At 39.4% G+C, this 17292-nt stretch overlaps 1 protein-coding gene across 9 annotated transcripts in view; it reads left to right on the forward strand.

Moving 5' to 3' along the window:
• The window catches only part of SECISBP2 (SECIS binding protein 2), a 40152-nt gene that overhangs the window by 7662 nt on the left and 15198 nt on the right, over positions 1–17292 (forward strand). For 2 of the 9 annotated variants that reach the window (XM_007193408.2, XM_007193412.2), the window contains 6 exons: positions 691–920; positions 4176–4257; positions 5838–6043; positions 7945–8067; positions 9374–9463; positions 10786–10918. In XM_007193408.2, the coding sequence (XP_007193470.2) occupies positions 691–920; positions 4176–4257; positions 5838–6043; positions 7945–8067; positions 9374–9463; positions 10786–10918 (864 nt within the window). Of the gene's footprint in view, positions 1–690; positions 921–4175; positions 4258–5837; positions 6044–7944; positions 8068–9373; positions 9464–10785; positions 10919–17292 lie in introns of those variants that run through there. The other 7 variants (XM_007193410.2, XM_007193411.2, XM_007193413.2 and 4 more) reach the window with 7 other exon arrangements.

The raw sequence follows: 17292 nt of genomic DNA on the forward strand, positions 1-17292 counted from the left end.
AAAACCTTTGTAATAGTGTACTTACTGGGAATGGTCTGTCATTTTATTTACATGTGTAATTTATTGTTACTTGATATGTAACTTTTTCTCTTGGTGTTGACTTCACTCATAAACCATCTGGTACATGGTAATGTGAAAGAAAATTTGAACAGTTAACTGTAATAACTCCAGCCTTACAATTAAATAATTTAAAAAATGCTGGGGCTTTATGGCATTGTAACCTGTAGCATCATTCATTTGCATTTGAAGGAGAAAGATGGGAAAGAGGTTATAAGTTTAATTTTACTTGTTTCTCTCCAGTTTCTTCCAGCAAACTAAAACATGGAAATTTTATTATTTAAAGAAAATTTGTAAGAGTCCCCTTACTCTCACAAATCTCTAAAGTGTGTATTAAGAATAATTGAAATGCCCAGCTGCACAGTCAGGTTAAGGTAGCTATTTCATCCACTTTAGAATTACTCCTAAAATTTGCAGTGTGTTTTCATTTTTCTGCTTGGTGGCCCCCATGGTTATTTATGTTTTCCACTGTTACAGAGAAGGTTAACAACACTACAAAAAATTAGGCTGTTTGGACAATAACGTGTTTTTGCATCAATAGCAATAGACTTTCTACTCTGCAATTTAAGTGTGAGTACAGGTCATTAGACAACATCTAAATTTTTACCCCTACTTTTAATTCTGTAAATACAGATGGTTATTATAAACGAACAGACAGGAAATCCAGAATCATTGAAAAAAGTGGATCTGCGTCCAAACCTGAGTTTGAATTTACCAGGTTGGATTTTCCTGAACTGCAGGGTCGAGAGAACAGTGAGATACCAGAGATACAAAAGCAGCTCAAGTGGGGGCCTTTACGCTCTGCCTCTACTGACGTTTCTCTTCTAAGAGAAGTGGGGAAACCTGCTGCAGTGTTAGCAGAGGTGAGTGCAGCCTCCTGCTCTTTTTGTTCCCTTCTTTCTTCCTTTCTCCTCAGTGATGGATAGTGATGCAAGGACATCACTTCAAACACTACACTTCACATCTTGGTGTGGGAGGGGCCTCTCAGTTCGCTTAGGTGACTTTCTCTGTTGTTTGAACTGTTTATAGTCAGGCTGTAACACCTGGTGTGGCTGTTCTTTCCAGAGAATCACTTAGCAAGTGTCTTCATATCTGGTGGCTAGAAAACATTGCAGTGTCTCAGGAGGAGAAGATTCTAGCATGGGTTCTTGCTTCCACAGCCCATTGTGAAAATGTTGTTTCTACCATTGCATTCTGGTAGCATTTTTTTCCAATACAGGGAAAGATTTTTTTTAATCAAATAGTAATGTTAAAACTGCATAGTGTAACTTCTGATTTTTCCAGGCTCTTTATCTGCACCTCTGTCTTGTCAATGATACGGAAAATGTCATTGCAATAAGTGCATTCAGTGCCTAATAATTTTAAATTGCACTGTATTCACCATTTGATCTCAAAGTTTTACTCCATCAAATTGACGCATTTTCCTCTCAAACAGATTGATTTTGAGACTTCCAGGAAAAAACTTTATTGGGTTAGTAGTCCCTAAAATGGCTTGTGACAAATTGGGGCCCATCCCAGTATGGAGGTAAGGAGAAAGAAGAAACAATGAAGAAAACAGAGCTCACCAGTTCATTTACCTCTTGAATGGAAAAAGGATTTCCATTTGCTGTCCTAGTACTTCTCTTGGGTGCCTGGATACTAAAGCCTCTGAAGACTTGGTGGTAGTGGCTTATAATGTGCAGAAAATAAATCATTCCCCACATGTTGACCCTTAGACTATTACACCTTGGTGTTTTCCTTTTACACAGTGGTGATAAGTAAGGCCGATTGACTGATGTAGAAGAATCACGGTTTCGTTTGACAGCTTTGTGACTGCTTTCTGGGCCCTGGCTGTGTGTATGGAATAGCTGAGTAGTCGAGGGGCTCCATGCTTTCATCATGGGTGGTCAGTGGATAATTGCAAGCCCGTGAGCGCTGTACAAAAGTAGGACAGAGTACAGCGGGTCCAGGGTGAGTGGAAGCATGACACTTTATGTCATGGTCACTTGTTACATATGAGTACTGCATATGTGGACCAGAAGTAAGGCATGTCATGCTATGTGGGGAGGTGTACATACTCATTGCTTTATATATTCACACTCTTGAATTATGTGTGGAGTGTTTTTTTTGTTTTTTTTCCCATTTTCCCTCTAAAAGAAACCTTTTTTTCCTGATGGTATTAGTAACATCTTTCAACACCAGAAAAATATTAAGAAAAAAAAAATTGTCTGAAGCTGTACAACCAAGAGAAAACCATGTTTGACACTTATTCTTTTTTTAATGGTACATTGTGGGAATTGAGGGGCATTCCCCTCAATTTAGGATACACATGTATGATACAAGCTTGTGTTTGAATTTTTAAAAACTTGTGGTAGTTTTTCCATGTCATTAAATATTTTTTGAAGATATAACTGTTGCATTGAATCTTTGGTATTGATACATATAATTTACTTAACGATTCTTGAATAAGTAAGCCATTTCTAGTGTTTCATTGGCCTTGGTGAGCATAAAAGTTACGTTTACTCAAAGAACAGGCTGTGTTTTAATCATTTATGTTATTTTATTTTCTCCTTTGATGAATTTATTTTTTTTTAGTTAACATAATTGCCTTTACATACTGTGTCTATCTGGAGCCCCATAGAGAACACAGCAGCCTACAGGATGGGGCCGGAAGAGAATTTGTTTCTCAGTGTGCAGTCACTTCCACAGAGCCGTGCTGACCCCACATCACCTCCTCCAGGACTAGCCCAGTGTTTTGGAAGCTGAGAAAGGTGCTAATAGAAGGGAGAATGGCATCTTTCTCTTTGCCAGACTCCCCACCTCCCCCATGCCTTTGGAGTTTCCAGAAACGCTTCATTGAAAATAAAAATTCACTTCCCCAGTCAGCCTTGTTTTGCATCCATTTGGTGGTAGCAAAAGGAAATTATCGAGATTCTGTTCAGAGGTTGGGCCTCAGTCCTGCAGCAGATTGAAGCAGACAGCTCCGCACTCCTGGGATGGGGTGGGTGGCACCTCCTGCAAGATTTGTATGGTGTGCCTCTGTCAGGCAGTAATTTGGAATTTGCAGGTTAGCAAGTGACACCTGCCCGCCCAGGAAGCCCTGCCTGCTGTCTGTAGGGAAGTGGTGGGTCCTCTGGGGAGGCCCTGGGGCAGGAAGGCCCAGGGCGAAGTAGGTATTTCCAGGCCCTTCGTGAGCTCTACCATGGGGCCAGGAATCAACGGGTGCCACGTGGAGGATTTTGCTTCATTTCTGTTTGTAATGAAAATGGGGGCTTTCTGTCCTAGTTAAGGAGCATGTTCTTTCTATCGTTCTGAAACAGCTCTTGGAGGTTGCCAGGCTTCTACTATCCAGGCAGAGAAGTGGCACAAGGCATATTCAGCGATCAGCTATTTTGGCCACTGAACAATTTTTTTTTTTTTTTTTAACTAGGCTTAGATGTAAAGAAATGGTAAAATGGGTAAATTTATGAAACATAGGAACTTCAGAATTTATTTTAGATCCATTCAGTGTGAATTTATCAATTTCCTTTCACCTTGGCTGCTGGTCATTTTGAGGTCTCTCTTAACGTACTCACTTGTCCCCAAGTGTCGTTAGGTGCCTTTTGTTCCATGCATGTGGCAGCTTTCTGTCTGTGAAAAGGAGTACGTATTAGAAGGCCTGTATTTGTTTTTGTGGGCATGTTCATGGATTTTTTGAGCCTTGGTGTGGGGGTGTGGTGAACGACAGCTTTTGCATTCACAGTGGGCACTTCGGCCCTAAGAATCGTGTAGGTACATCTGTGTTGACTTGGAAATTGTTGGTTGTATGTTGGGTTTTTTTTTCCTAAGTTACGTGATACTGCGTGTGGTGTGATCCCATTATGGAGATCCATTTAAAATGATACACAAATGTTTATCTCCTAAGCAAAGAAATAGAAGGATGCTAGCTAAGCTGTAGACGGTGGGTGGTTTTTCCTCTAGGGAATGAGATTTGGCAGAAGAAAGTAATTTAACTTTTCACGTTATGTACTTATGTGTTTGGAATTTTTAATTAGCGTATGTTTTGCAGGTTTTAAGAATGGCGAAGGAAGCTATATATTTCAAAAATAATGATTACTTTTATTTTGAAATAGTAAGAAAAGAACTGGTTTGTGTTTTAGGGTGAAGTAGTGGTGAAAAATAATAATCGGACCGAATCTGTAACTGGTAATGCTGCTACCAGTCCCTCTTCATGTACGAGAGGTAAGAGTGGCTACCAAATATTATTTTAAAAAATAAAAATTGTCTGTTGTTGTTGTCTGTTTTCTTAGTTCATTTTCAGTCTAGTGCAACTGAAATGTTTTTGTTTTAAAGCCTTCTTTAAGGCAGCTGATGGGTTGATAAACTGGCTTCATTGTTAGACGACTGAAGTAAGCAAACGAGATCCCACATCCATGCACAAGGAGTGTAAACTACATACAAGTAAAGACTTCTAAATGAAATGTTTGTCCGGTTAAGTGAGACATTTTATGAACTCAGAAATGATTACTTTCGTAAGCATTACCTATATCAGTGGTTCTCTCAGTTTTTGGTCTCAGGACCTCCTTAATACCCTTTAAAAAACCCCAAAGAATTTCTGTTTATTTGAGTAACTGTCAATATTTGTAATATCTGAAATTAAAACTGAGAAATACAAAATAGTTACTAATTCACTTTAAAAGTAACAGTAAACCCATTACAGGTTAACATAGCACATTTTAATTAAAAAAAAATAACTGTTTTCCACAGTTAAAGAACTAGTCAGGAGAGTAGAGCAGCCTTTACGTTTTAGCAGCTCTTTAACGCCTGGCTCAGGAGATCTGCTTCGGCATTCACCTGTTTCACTGTTCTCTGTCGTACAGCCTCTGGAAAACCCCACTGTGCTGCGCTCATGGGAGAGAGAGAGTGGGGAAGGCAGATGGCACATTCCTGTTATCAGGAGAACAGTGTTGACTGTGGACCCCTGAACGGGTCCTAGGAGTCTCAGAGCTTTGAGAACTGCTGGTCTGGCCTGGCCCAGAAGTGAGGTATTCAGAGAGAGTTCAGTAGGTTCTGCTTTTGGAGTTTTTGTGAGTAGCTTGTACTAACAGAAGACCTTTTTACAGAATCATTCTAGATTTATTCACAGGTGTGTTTTCTATTGCGTTAGCATGTTTGGTACATACGTGGTTCAATAAAAGACCTTCACTTCAGCAACTGCTGTGAAGATGCTTAGCTCTGTGGTGACAAGGACAGTCTGCCACCCCACTGTGGGGTAGCCACAGGCTGCTGACGTGATCTGCACGTGTCCTGATGGATGTCCTTTTGTTTTGTCTGTATATAGAGTTTCATGGGCACCTACGGAGTAGTGTTGCCATACTTATGCCTATGTTCCAGAAAGAAATAAATTACCAGTTATTGTGGTAGCTGAAGTTTAGTGATCTTTGACTTCGGATGTTAAAGGTACACATCAAGTTTAGTAGGGCCACAGTTTGATCTTTAGCTCATTATTTCTGTGCGTTTGCCACGTGGATGTATTTGTGGATTATTGTTTTTTAATGGAAACTTTTTTGTTTACCACCTGCACCTCCAAGTTAAAAGAACAGTTGCTAGGAGAGGCAGTTCCCCTTAAAAGTTAATTCAGCATGCATGTTCCAAGAAGAAAAACAAATTTAGTGGATACTGTAGTTTCCAAGAGAACGTTCTTAACAACACCTTAATTTAACCATGCTCTTGAGTACTTCATGTAATGCATGCTTGGAATTTCTAAGGAATTTCTTTTTTACTGTTGGGATTGTTCAACAATTTTGGTTATCTTTGAGCAGAATTATCTTGGACACCAATGGGTTATGTTGTTCGGCAGACATTATCTACAGAACTGTCACCAGCCCCTAAAAATGTTACTTCCATGATAAACCTAAAGATGGTTGCTTCATCAGCAGATCCTAAAAATGGTAGTATGTCATCTTCTGAAGTTTTATCTTCGGAGCCTTCGTACAAAGAGAAACATGTTGTCCATCCTACTAAAAAGGTACGTGTTACACTTTGATTATGTTGCTCTTCTGTACCACTGGATTGTCTTTCTTTTTTTCTCAAATCCTAACTGAAAGTGTTTCATTCGGTACTGTAGGCACTAATCTGAGTTGGTTGTATTCAGTACTTGAATTGAATACAGTTTAGGGACACAAGTGGTAGCTTTTATACACAAGTAAGGATGTGCATTTTAGACCTATGGTCTTAAAATATCTGTGGACCATTTTGAATTCTTTACAAGAGAGATGCTGGCAGTAGCTTAGGCTCTGGTATATAAAATACTGCAGTCTTTTGTCTGTTGATTTTACATTGCTTTTACCTACCAGGTACCGGTAGCAAGATAATTGTGTGCCACATTTTGCGATCATCATGTATGTTAATTGATTCTTGGTTAATTGCAGCTTACTTACTATAAGATAGCATTTCAGAATCCATTTTTTCCTTTCAATTCAAATAATTTTAAGTTGTTGTTTTTCAATCCCTAGATTTGTTTCTTGAAGAACCTTTTTTACTGGGCTAGATTTTGGTTTTGATTTTCATTGTGTACTGATAAATTATTTTAAGTTGAAATACGGTCGTATTTGTTTAGTGCTGGTTTCCTATCTTTTTGAGTGTTAGGATACTTTTTGATAGCCAAAGTGTCTTAGACCATCCCACACAAACAGGAGCTGTGTGTTTATGCTTGGTTGATTGAGGAATCTGTGCTGGTAACAATTAATGGTGAAGTCAGACCTGTGTGCCTGTTCCCTACAGCTTTATGCACATACTTGTGAAACACAGGAGGCGGCGGTGAGGCCCCTCCAACTACACATGGAGACTGGCCAGCTCCAAGGCCCCGCTGGCGTCGGGGCGCAGGCTGCACAGCAGGACACCAAGTCACCATCTGAACGAGCTTTTTTTTTTTTTTTTTAATGCAAACTAAGACCACTTGACTGTTACTGAAATGAATAGCCCAGTTAGCTTTTTTTTTTTTAAGAAATTCATGTTCTTTTATTTATTTATTTATTTATTCATGACTGTGTTGAGTCTTCGTTTCTGTGCGAGGGCCCTCCCCAGCCGCGGCAAGTGGGGACCACTCTTCATCGCGGCCTCTCTTGTTGCGGAGCACAGGCTCCAGACGCGCAGGCTCAGTTAATTGTGGCTCACGGGCCCAGTTGCTCCGTGGCATGTGGGATCTTCCCAGACCAGGGCTCGAACCCGTTTCCCCTGCATTGGCAAGCAGATTCTTAACCACTGCGCCACCAGGGAAGCCCTGAACGAGCCTTTAACACTCTTAAGAGTTAACAGATTTTGTTTTGTTTTCTCAGCATCTTTTTAAAAATTGTTTTTTAATTAGAGGTGTAAGAAAAGTTTATTTTCGAGAAGTCCCAAAATAAAGATGAGAAAATGATGATCTTCTGTAATCTTATGACCCAGATGGCTTTGCATTGTGGTCATAATGTTTTTTTCTTTTTTTCCCCTCTAAAACTTTCTGTATTGTGAATTTTTATTACTGAAATAGCACCTGTAATATTACAAGGATCTAATTATGGAAAAGGTCCTTTACCCATAGCCCTTTGGTCCCACCCCTCTAGGAGCCTCCATTAACAACCTGCTGTCTGTTCTACCTCAGGGCTCCTGAAATCATAAATAAATAAAGATGTTTATTTTGTTTTCAGTTTTTTTAAAAAAACAGAAATGGGGGGACTTCTCTGGAGGTTCAGTGATTAAGACTTCGCCTTCCAGTGCAGGGGGTGCAGATTCGATCCCTGGTTGGGTAGCTAAGGTTCCACATGTCTTGCGGCCAAAAAACCAAAAAAAAAACATAAAACAGAAGCAATATTGTAACACATTCAATAAAGACTTTAAAAATGGTCCTAAAACCCCATGATTTTTGCTTTGTTTTTTTTTTTGTTCTAGTCCAGAGCATCACAAGGTGACGATCCTGAGCAAAATGAAGCCTCAAGAAAGAATAGGAAAAAGAAAGAAAAGTCTAAATCAAAATATGAAGTCCTGACAGTTCAAGAGCCACCAAGGATTGAAGTATATTTACATTTATTACTCACCTTGTTTGAGATAATAAATGGGTATTCCTTAATAGAAATATGGGTTCATACTGGTTGCTGAAGTGAAAATTCTCCAACATGTTCTTTAATAATTGTAGTGCTAAAGAAAATAGTTGTCACCCGTTTTCTTGATTTCTTCATTTTGGTGTCCCCAGCTCAGTGCCCATCTCATAGCAGGCACTCAGTAAACAAATGAATGAATGGCCTAGAGACAAAACTACTTGTATTGAAGTTTAATGGTGTGTATGCCCTACTACTAATATATACCCCTCAGTATTTTCTAGCCTGTTTTTTTCTTTGCTTTGGCATGCTGGCTTCTGCAGGGCCTCCTTTTCTATCTAGATGTTTTGGTATAATGTGCTCCACTATTGAGAGAAACTTAGAATACTGTAGATCTGTTGTGGATCCTGGTCAAGAAGAGAATATCATGAACTTCCGAAAGTGCTCTTTAAATTGTTGTCTTGTGATACTCCCAAGAATGTCCCTGTTCTCCAAGGAGCCGTCCTGGATCCTGATTATGTTTCTCATGGGTCTGCAGTACCAGACTCAGCAGCCTGGCTCCTGGTGCTGGCAGAAGGGTCTCTCAGCAGTGCTCGCAGGCAGCCAGCTTAGGGTCAAGCCCGAGGGGTTCCCACAAACTCGAGGGGCTCCCAGGGCTTTTTGAACATTCCCTTGAGAGTAATGGGGTTGCATGTTTGAAAACCTATGACTGCGGTAAGGCGTTGTTGTTTGGGCCAACAAATAGCTCATTATTTCTGCCCACATTTTTCACATAATTTCTCCAGGGTCCCTAAAATGTTGACAGAAGCACATAAGACATTTTAAAATGATTTAAACATTGTTTAGAGACCTGTTCCTTCGTTTCTTTTTTCTAGTCTAGGATCAGCACATGTGACAAGATGCTTACATCTCCTGAGTCCAGATTGATGGTTTCCCTAAAGAAAAGCATAGTTGAAGGATGGGTGCTTGAACACTCTTGTGCCAGGGTGCTTGGGGCAGTTCGTAGACTGCTCGGTGAACCCGCATCCTTGAGGCCCCTGCTCTCTCTCTGGAGCAGGGAGATTCAAACTGCAGTCCTTAACTTTGTTCTAAGAGTGAAATAAAGCCGAAGCACTTACATTAGTTTTTTGTTTTTGTTTTTGTTTTGACTGTTTTATAACACCTTTGAGCACTTTTATAAGGATACTTTTATGGAAAGAAAATAAGAGCAAGGAAAAGGCTGTAGTTGGGCTTATTTGATAATTGTGATTTGCGAAGAGCTAAAGGGTGTGTGGTTTACTTAGGATGCCGAGGAGTTTCCCAATCTGGCAGTTGCATCTGAAAGAAGAGACAGAGTAGAGTCACCGAAATTTCAGTCTAAACAGCAGCCACAGGTAATTTTTAGATTGAAACCACAATTGCTTTTGGCTTAACTTTTCTTGCTAAACTAAACTCTTGAGAAAAACTGCTTTCCAGACTTCTTTGTGTACGGGCACAGGTGGTTTTGTTTTGATTCATTCCTTCATTGGGGAACCACATCCAGTATGTTGAAACAAAGTTGCTCTCAAGCTAAAACTGCTTTGTCACTTTTGAAATTAGACTCTTGGTAACTGCCATTGCTGTATCAGAAAGGAGGGGAACACAAACTGCCTGTCTAACTTGGATTTAAAGAAAAAACGTTGACTTAGTTTATTCAGGAAACAGAAGAATCCTTTTGTGAGGCAGTGATGTCTGACAGGAGGAAAACAGAGAGCCACCAGCATTTCACTCAGGTAGTCAGGATCAGAGGAAGAGATGATTCTCCTCATGCCTCAGCCCCACTGTGGATTCAGGAATGAACTTGTAGTTGATAATCTAGATGGAGAACTTACATCCTTTGGGCATGTTCATTATCATTTTGCCTTTCAAAGTGGGGTGATTATTTTCACATTTGTGAAAAGTAAAATTCTAAACCCATGTATCTTTGCATTCCTATGTTGTAATTTGGTCGTCTTCCATCCCTGCAGAGGTCTCCGTAGTTGCCTGTGCTGTGCTCAGCACTCAACCATTGCCATGAGCCCTCACCCAGCGTGAATTTGGCATCAGGGAAGAGAACGGTGGCGGGGGGCAGGAGTGGAGGTGCTAAAGCACAAGAGACAACACGTCCGTACAGCCTTATACAGTCTCAAAACCCAAATCAGAATGATTTCAGAAATAACATTTGTTTAGAGTGTATCTGACTTCGTGCCTAAATATAATACTCACCTGCTGGATGTGGTTTGGACTTGTATAAATTTTTGGTCATGCCTCCATGGTTTCATGGCACTTGGTTGGCTCACTTAGGCAATTGGAGAGCGAATGGTGTTAATGAGGCAGTAGTACCAACCAGCTAGCCTCACACATAAACTTTCGTAGCCAAGGACTTTATGCAAGTCTTGGTTCCTTATCTGTAGATGTATGCTGTTATTCACAATGGAGATGCAGACGTGTAAGTGGTTTAATTAAACCAGTGTTATGAAAGGAGGAGGAGGAAATAAACAACCTCGGTGGTAATATTGGCAGATAATTTGGAATTGACTGGGGTTTTAATTACTTTAATTTTTTTTTTTAATTTTAAGATTTTTATAGCCCCTATATCTGTTTTATCTTATTAATTATATGATTTTTTATCAAAATGAAAAGCACAATTTGTAAAATATAGTATTGTAAATAAACTTCTGATTTTTGAACGTTTTAGAATAATTTTAAAAGTAGTGGAAAGAAGAGCCAAATTCCAGTACAGTTGGATTTGGGAGGAATGCTAACCGCATTGGAAAAGAAGCAGCACTCCCAGAATGCAAAGCAGTCCTCCAAACCAGTGGTGTTCTCAGGTAAAAGAGTCTTTTCGTTTCAGACAAATGATTGAAGTCTTTTTCAGTAGACTATTTTGTGACTGTTTTCTCTTGTAATCAAAAGTTATTTATATATAATCAAAATAATGTGGTGCTGGAATAAGGATAGATATAGACCAGTGGAATAGAATTGAGAATCTGGAAATAAACACACATATCTATGGCCAGTGAATTTTTAACAGGGTTGTTGAGTTCATTAAAAGGACAAAGAACAGTCACTTAAAAAATGGTCCTGGGGCAACTGGATTTCCACATGCTTAACAATGAAGTTGGACCCCCAGCCTCACACCATATACAAAAATTAACTCAAAATGGATCAACAACTTAAATATAAGAGCTAAAACTTGAAACTCTTAGAAGAAAACAGAGGTAAATCTTCATGACCTTGGATTAGGTGATGAATTTTTAGACAGGACACCAAAAGCACAAGCAACAAAAGCAAAAATAGATAAATTGGATTTCATCAAAATTAAAAACTTTTGTGTACCAAACGACAGTATCAAGAAAATGAGAAGACAGCTTATAGAATGGGAGAAAATATTTGAAAATCATATCTTATAAGGATTTAATATCCAAATATATAAGAACTCTTACAATTCAGTAACTCATTAAAAAATGGACAGAGCTCTTGAAAAGACATTCCTCCATGAGAAGGTATACGTACGGTCAATAACACGTGAAAAGATGCTCAACATCAGTAGTCATTAGAGAAATGCAAGTTAAAACCACACTGAGGCAGTTCTTCAAACCTACTGTGATAGCTCTCATCAGAAACGTGGAAAATAAGTGTTTGTGGGGATTTGGAGAAATTGGAACCATTGCTGATGGAAATGTTAAATGGTGCACTTACTTTGGAAAACAGTCCCGTGGTTCTTCAGAATGCCAAATAGAGAGTTGTCATGTGACCCAGCAATTCCACTCCTCTGAATGTATCCAAAAGAATTAAAAACAGAGACTCAGACACTTGTACACCAGTGTTCATAGCAGCAGTATTCGTAGTAGCCCAAAGGTGGAAACACCCCAAATGTATATCAAGAGATGAATGGGTAAACAAAAGGTGGTATATACATACAGTGGAATATTCAGCCTTAAAAAGGAAGGAAATTCTGTCATAGACAGAAAGTAGATTAGAGGTCACCAGGGGTTGAGGGGAGTGGGGAATGAGGAGTTATTGTTTAATGGGGACAGATTTTTATTTCGGGGCATGAAAAAGTTTTGGATATGGGTAGTGGTGATGGTTGCAACAACGTTGTGAACGTAATTGATGCCACTGAATTGTGAAGTGAAGAACGGTTAAAATAATAGTTTTTATGTTATATGTATTTTATCACAAAATTTGTAAAGTTATTTAAGTATGATGATTTTAAGAAATAGGTCTTATTGAAAGGTGGGTTTTGGGGCCTTCTCTGGTGGTCCAGTGGTAAAGAATCCACCTTCCAATGCAGGGGATGCAGGTTCAATCCCTGGTCAGGGAACTAGGTTCCCACATGCCACAGGGCAGCTAAGCCCGTACGCCAAAACTCCTGAGCTCATGCATCTCAACTAGAGAACCCATGTGTCACAAACTACAGAGCCCAAGCACCCTGGAACCTGCGCACCACACTAGAGAAGAGAAAACCCGTGCACCTCAACTAGAGAGAACCCTGCACGCCACAACGAAAGATCCCACGTGCCGCAACTAAGACCTGACGCAGCCAAAAATAAATAAATAAATACACATTTAAAAAAACAAAACAAAACATGGGTTTATGGGTTTTCCACTTGATGTGACGACTTGGTGTACCTGAAAATCTTATGATATGTAAGTGCCCTGTACAGGTTATAAAGCTTCACCAGATTGAAATGAACTACCTGCCTGTCCATGGGAACGCAGCGGGTGGCAGTGTTGACTCGGTAGTGATGCAGTCATTCTCTCCTCTGAAACACCTCTTAGAGCCAAGATAGTTAAAATTGGCAATATGTCATACAGAGAAATAATGCACATTTGCCACCATAGTCTTTTAAATATGTTTCCCTCTGAGGCAGTTTATTTATTTATTTTAAAAGTGAAAAATAGGTATCCAAGGAAATGGTGAAGAAGCTTACTTTTTTTGGTTTCTGAAGCATTTTAAAGCAATTTGTGGACATCATGTAATTTTACTTATAAATACCTCAATCTGCATCTCTAACTGATGGTGATTTTATTATGGCGTTAATCCCAGAAAGGATAAACATGATTTGTCTCTTCAGGGGAGGGAGGTACCATTTTTGTTCTTTTGAAAATTTTCAAACAGCTGGAAAAGCTGAATAAAATCATGCAGTGACCACCCATGTACTCACCATCTAGATTGTACAGTCATTCCCTAATTTTTTTTTTTTTAATTTATTTTATTTATTTATTTATGGCTGTGTTGGGTCTTTGTTTCTGTGCGAGGGCTTTCTCTAGTTGCGGCGAGCGGGGGCCACTCTTCATCGCGGTGCGCGGGCCTCTCACTATCGCGGCCTCTCGTGTTGCGGAGCACAGGCTCCAGACGCGCAGGCTCAGTAATTGTGGCCCATGGACCCAGCCGCTCCGCGGCATGTGGGATCTTCCCAGATCAGGGCTCGAACCCATGTTCCCTGCATTGGCAGGCAGATTCTCAACCACTGCACCACCAGGGAAGCCCCTCATTCCCTAATTTTTTTCAGTCACATAACTTTTCCAGAGGTCAGCAAACTATGACCTGCTGGCTGCTGGTTGTAAAGTTTTATTAGAACACAGCCAACACTTGTTCATTTAAGTATTATCTGTGGCTGCTTTTGAGTTATAATGGCAGTTGAGTGTTGGCAATACGCGTATGCTCATTAGCCTAAAATATTTACTCTCTGGCCCTTTAAGGAAAAGTTTGCTGACCCTGATCTATCCATTCATCAATATGTTGTTTTTTATTTTTGCTGCATTTAAGGTAGGTTGCAGACACCACTGTATTTTACCCCCAAGTGTTACAGCATGCATATCATTTACTAGAGTTCAGTATTTATTTATGGCTCTTCTTTTCCTTTGGAGGTAAAATATGCATTTAGTGACATGCACAGATCTTAAGTGCACCATTTGAAGCCTTTTGGCAAATGTATAACTGTAACCTAGACTCCTGGCTATGTAGAACATCGTCAGCACCCTTGAAATTTTCCTCAGCCCCTTCCCATCCCAGTCATTCTCTGCTGCTACCCGCAGGCAACCATGGTTCTGATTTTTTTTCTGCCATAGACTAGTTTTTCCTTGTTCTAGAACTTCATGTAAGTGGAATCTTAGTATATGCTTCTTTGTGTAAGGTTTCTTTCACTTGACACAATATTTTTGTGATTTACTTACACTGTAGATATATGTCAGTAGTTCCTTTTTGTTTTTTATTGAGATGAAATTCATGTAGCATAAAATTAACCATTTTACACTGTACAATTTAGTGGCGTTTAGTACATCCACAGTGTTGTAACCATCACCTCTGTCTAGTTCCTAATATTTTTATCACCCCAAAAGGAAACGCCTACCCATTAAGCTCCCCATTTTCCTCCTTTCCCCAGCCCCTGGCAACTACCTATGGATCTGCCTATTCTGACATTTTATATAAATGGAATCATATAGTTTGCGACCTTTTGTGTCAGTCTGCTTTCACTTAGCTTAATGTCTTTGATGTTCATCCATGTTCATGTATCTTATTTCACCAGTGTTTGTTGTGATCGAATCATATTCTGTTGACCACAATTTCTTTATCTATTGATGGACATCTAGGCTGTTTCCACTTTTTGGCTGTTGTGGATAATGCTGCTGTGAATATTCATGTACAAGTATTTGATTGTCTTTTTAAAATTCTCTTGGGAGAGTAGAATTGCTGGGCCACGTGGTATTTATTTATAAATTGCCAGACTGTTTTCCAAACTGCCTGTGTACCATATTACACTCACCAGTAATGTATGAACGTTCTCCTGGTTCCACATCCTCATCAACATTTGATGTTGTTGGTCTTAATTTTAGCCATTCTGATGGGGGTGGAGGTGGGATATTTTTGAAGCTGAAAATTCTAAACACTCTTTCTCCGGCAGATGAGTTTATATGGGCTGCTGAATGATATAGTCAGCAGTTTCCTAAATAGCCTTCTCATGGCTACAGCAGAAGTAAATTTTAGTGAGTTTCATAGTGACCTTTATTAAAAGCCCAGAGTACAAATTTAAAATGTCTGAATGCAGTTAATTTAGCCCAAGTACAGTGTAGCTGAGGCACCAGTTGACAGTGTGTCCCTGAACCCAGTGTTTCTTTTTCACACAGTATCCCCAGGACTGCCAGCAATGGTACTGCCTGGGAGCGAGCTGAAAGTGCAGGTTCCAGGAACATCTCAGAAGTGGTACACTAGAACCACTTGGTATGGGAAGGGCAGTAGGTGTTTTTAACAAGCACACAGTGGGATTTTTGGTTTTGTTTTGTCTTTTTCACTTTTTTGTGGTGGAAAATTTAAAACATAATCAAAAGTAGAGAGAATATGATGAATACTGCCACCATGTGCCCATTACCCAGCTCCATCAGTTAACATTTTGCCAGTCTTGTTGCATCTGGAACTCTACTTTTTTTTCCTGAAGTACTTGTAGACATCAGGTCATTTAGCCTGTAAATACATCAGTATCTCTAATTGATGGTGATTTTATTTTTAATTGAAGCACTCTGCCATCCTCCTGTCTAATAATATTAATGATTATTTCTTGCTAGCATCTTGTATCCAGTCTGTATTTAAATTTCTTTGTCTCAATGATTTTGGTAATTTTATTCATCTCAGGATCCACAGTTTTATACAACACATGTGTGAGTAATTCTTACATATATCAAAACTTGGGACCACTGCCTTCTTAGATATTCCTCAGAGTTGCTTTTCTCAGCTCGTCTTCTGTTTGGTAAAGGCCTGCAATGTTGGCCTTTCCAGAGAAATCTGCAAAGTGCTTGGCCAACCTCTGATTCTGAAGAATGTAGCTTCTTGGGGAGCCTTCAGGGAAGTGTGTAAACTACTGACTGAGCTTTCTAGATCTCCAGTCAAAGGTAAAAGCAGGAAAAGTGAGGGAACTACCTCTGAGGCTATATGAGATGGCTGTTTTGCAACTAGGTTCAAGTTGGACCTTTTAGATGCAGTTGTGTATGAAGTACATAAACAGTTTTGCAAGGAGTGGGGGCCCTCGATCAGATGATATTTTTAAGTATTTGAGGTTGTCAGATTGTAAGGTTGGGATTTTGGTAGTATTGAAATGACATTTTGGCCAGAGATCCCAGGAATGCCCAAATACTGACATGTCCATCACCTTCCTTTTTGACATCAGTAATGGAACCATTCTTTCCAGAAAAAGTAAAAATTAGCTAAGAGGAATTCAGGGTTCCTCTTTATTTTAGATGAGCCAGTACCAAGTACCCCTATGTGGGGCTTTCTTGCCAGAACACAACTTAAGTCTAAGGGCTTTGGAGGCTTATGTCTATTCTGGAGCCCAAGTCAGGCCTTCCCAACTGGCTGGTCAGATTAAAGAGGAGGTGAATGTTTTTACCAGCAGTATAGGGAAGAGTAGCCCTGGCCACCTAGCAGACAGTGTCTTTAAGATATGTTTCTTGTAGACAGCATATAGTCAGAGCTTTCTTTTTTGTCCAGGCTAACAATCTCTGCCTGTTGAGTGGGGTGTTTTACTCATTCATGTTTAATGTAATTGTTACTGTGGTTGGATTTACTGCTGTTGCTAATTTTTTCTGATTCTTGCATGTCTTATTTATTCTTCTGTTCATCCTTAACTGCTTTATTTTGTGTTAAACAAATATAGAGTACCATTTTGATTCCTTTGTTGATTTTTTCCTTTACTTTAAAAATATTATTTTCTTAAAAATAAAAAAGTAAGTGGTTGCTTATAAATAAGTAAATTAAGAAACGAATTCTGTCAGTCATTGTTTATCTAGGAACATCTATATTTTACATTCATTTTTTGAAGGATAGTTTTGCCAGGTATAGAATTTTTGGTTGATGTTTTTTTTCTCCCAATACTTTGAATGTCATTCCATTGCCCTCTTGCCTCCATTGTTGCCAGTGAGACATCACTATTACTTGTCTTGTTGTTCCACTTTCTGTGATGAGTTGTTTTTCCCTTGCTACTTTCCATAGTTTTTCTTTGTTTCCACCTGCAGCAGTTTGACTATGATATGTCTAGGTGGGAATCTCTATATTTATCCTATTTTGGCTTTGTAGATTAAAGTTTTCATCAAATTTGGGAAATTTAGGGCCATTATTTCTTCAGAATATTTTTTGTCTTTTCTCTTTCCTCTCCTGGCACTCCCATTATATGTATAGTGGTATGCTTGTTTTTGCTCCACAGGTCTC

Source organism: Balaenoptera acutorostrata, chromosome 6, assembly GCF_949987535.1.
Source record: "Balaenoptera acutorostrata chromosome 6, mBalAcu1.1, whole genome shotgun sequence".
In the NCBI taxonomy this organism is placed as follows: Eukaryota; Metazoa; Chordata; class Mammalia; order Artiodactyla; family Balaenopteridae; genus Balaenoptera; species Balaenoptera acutorostrata.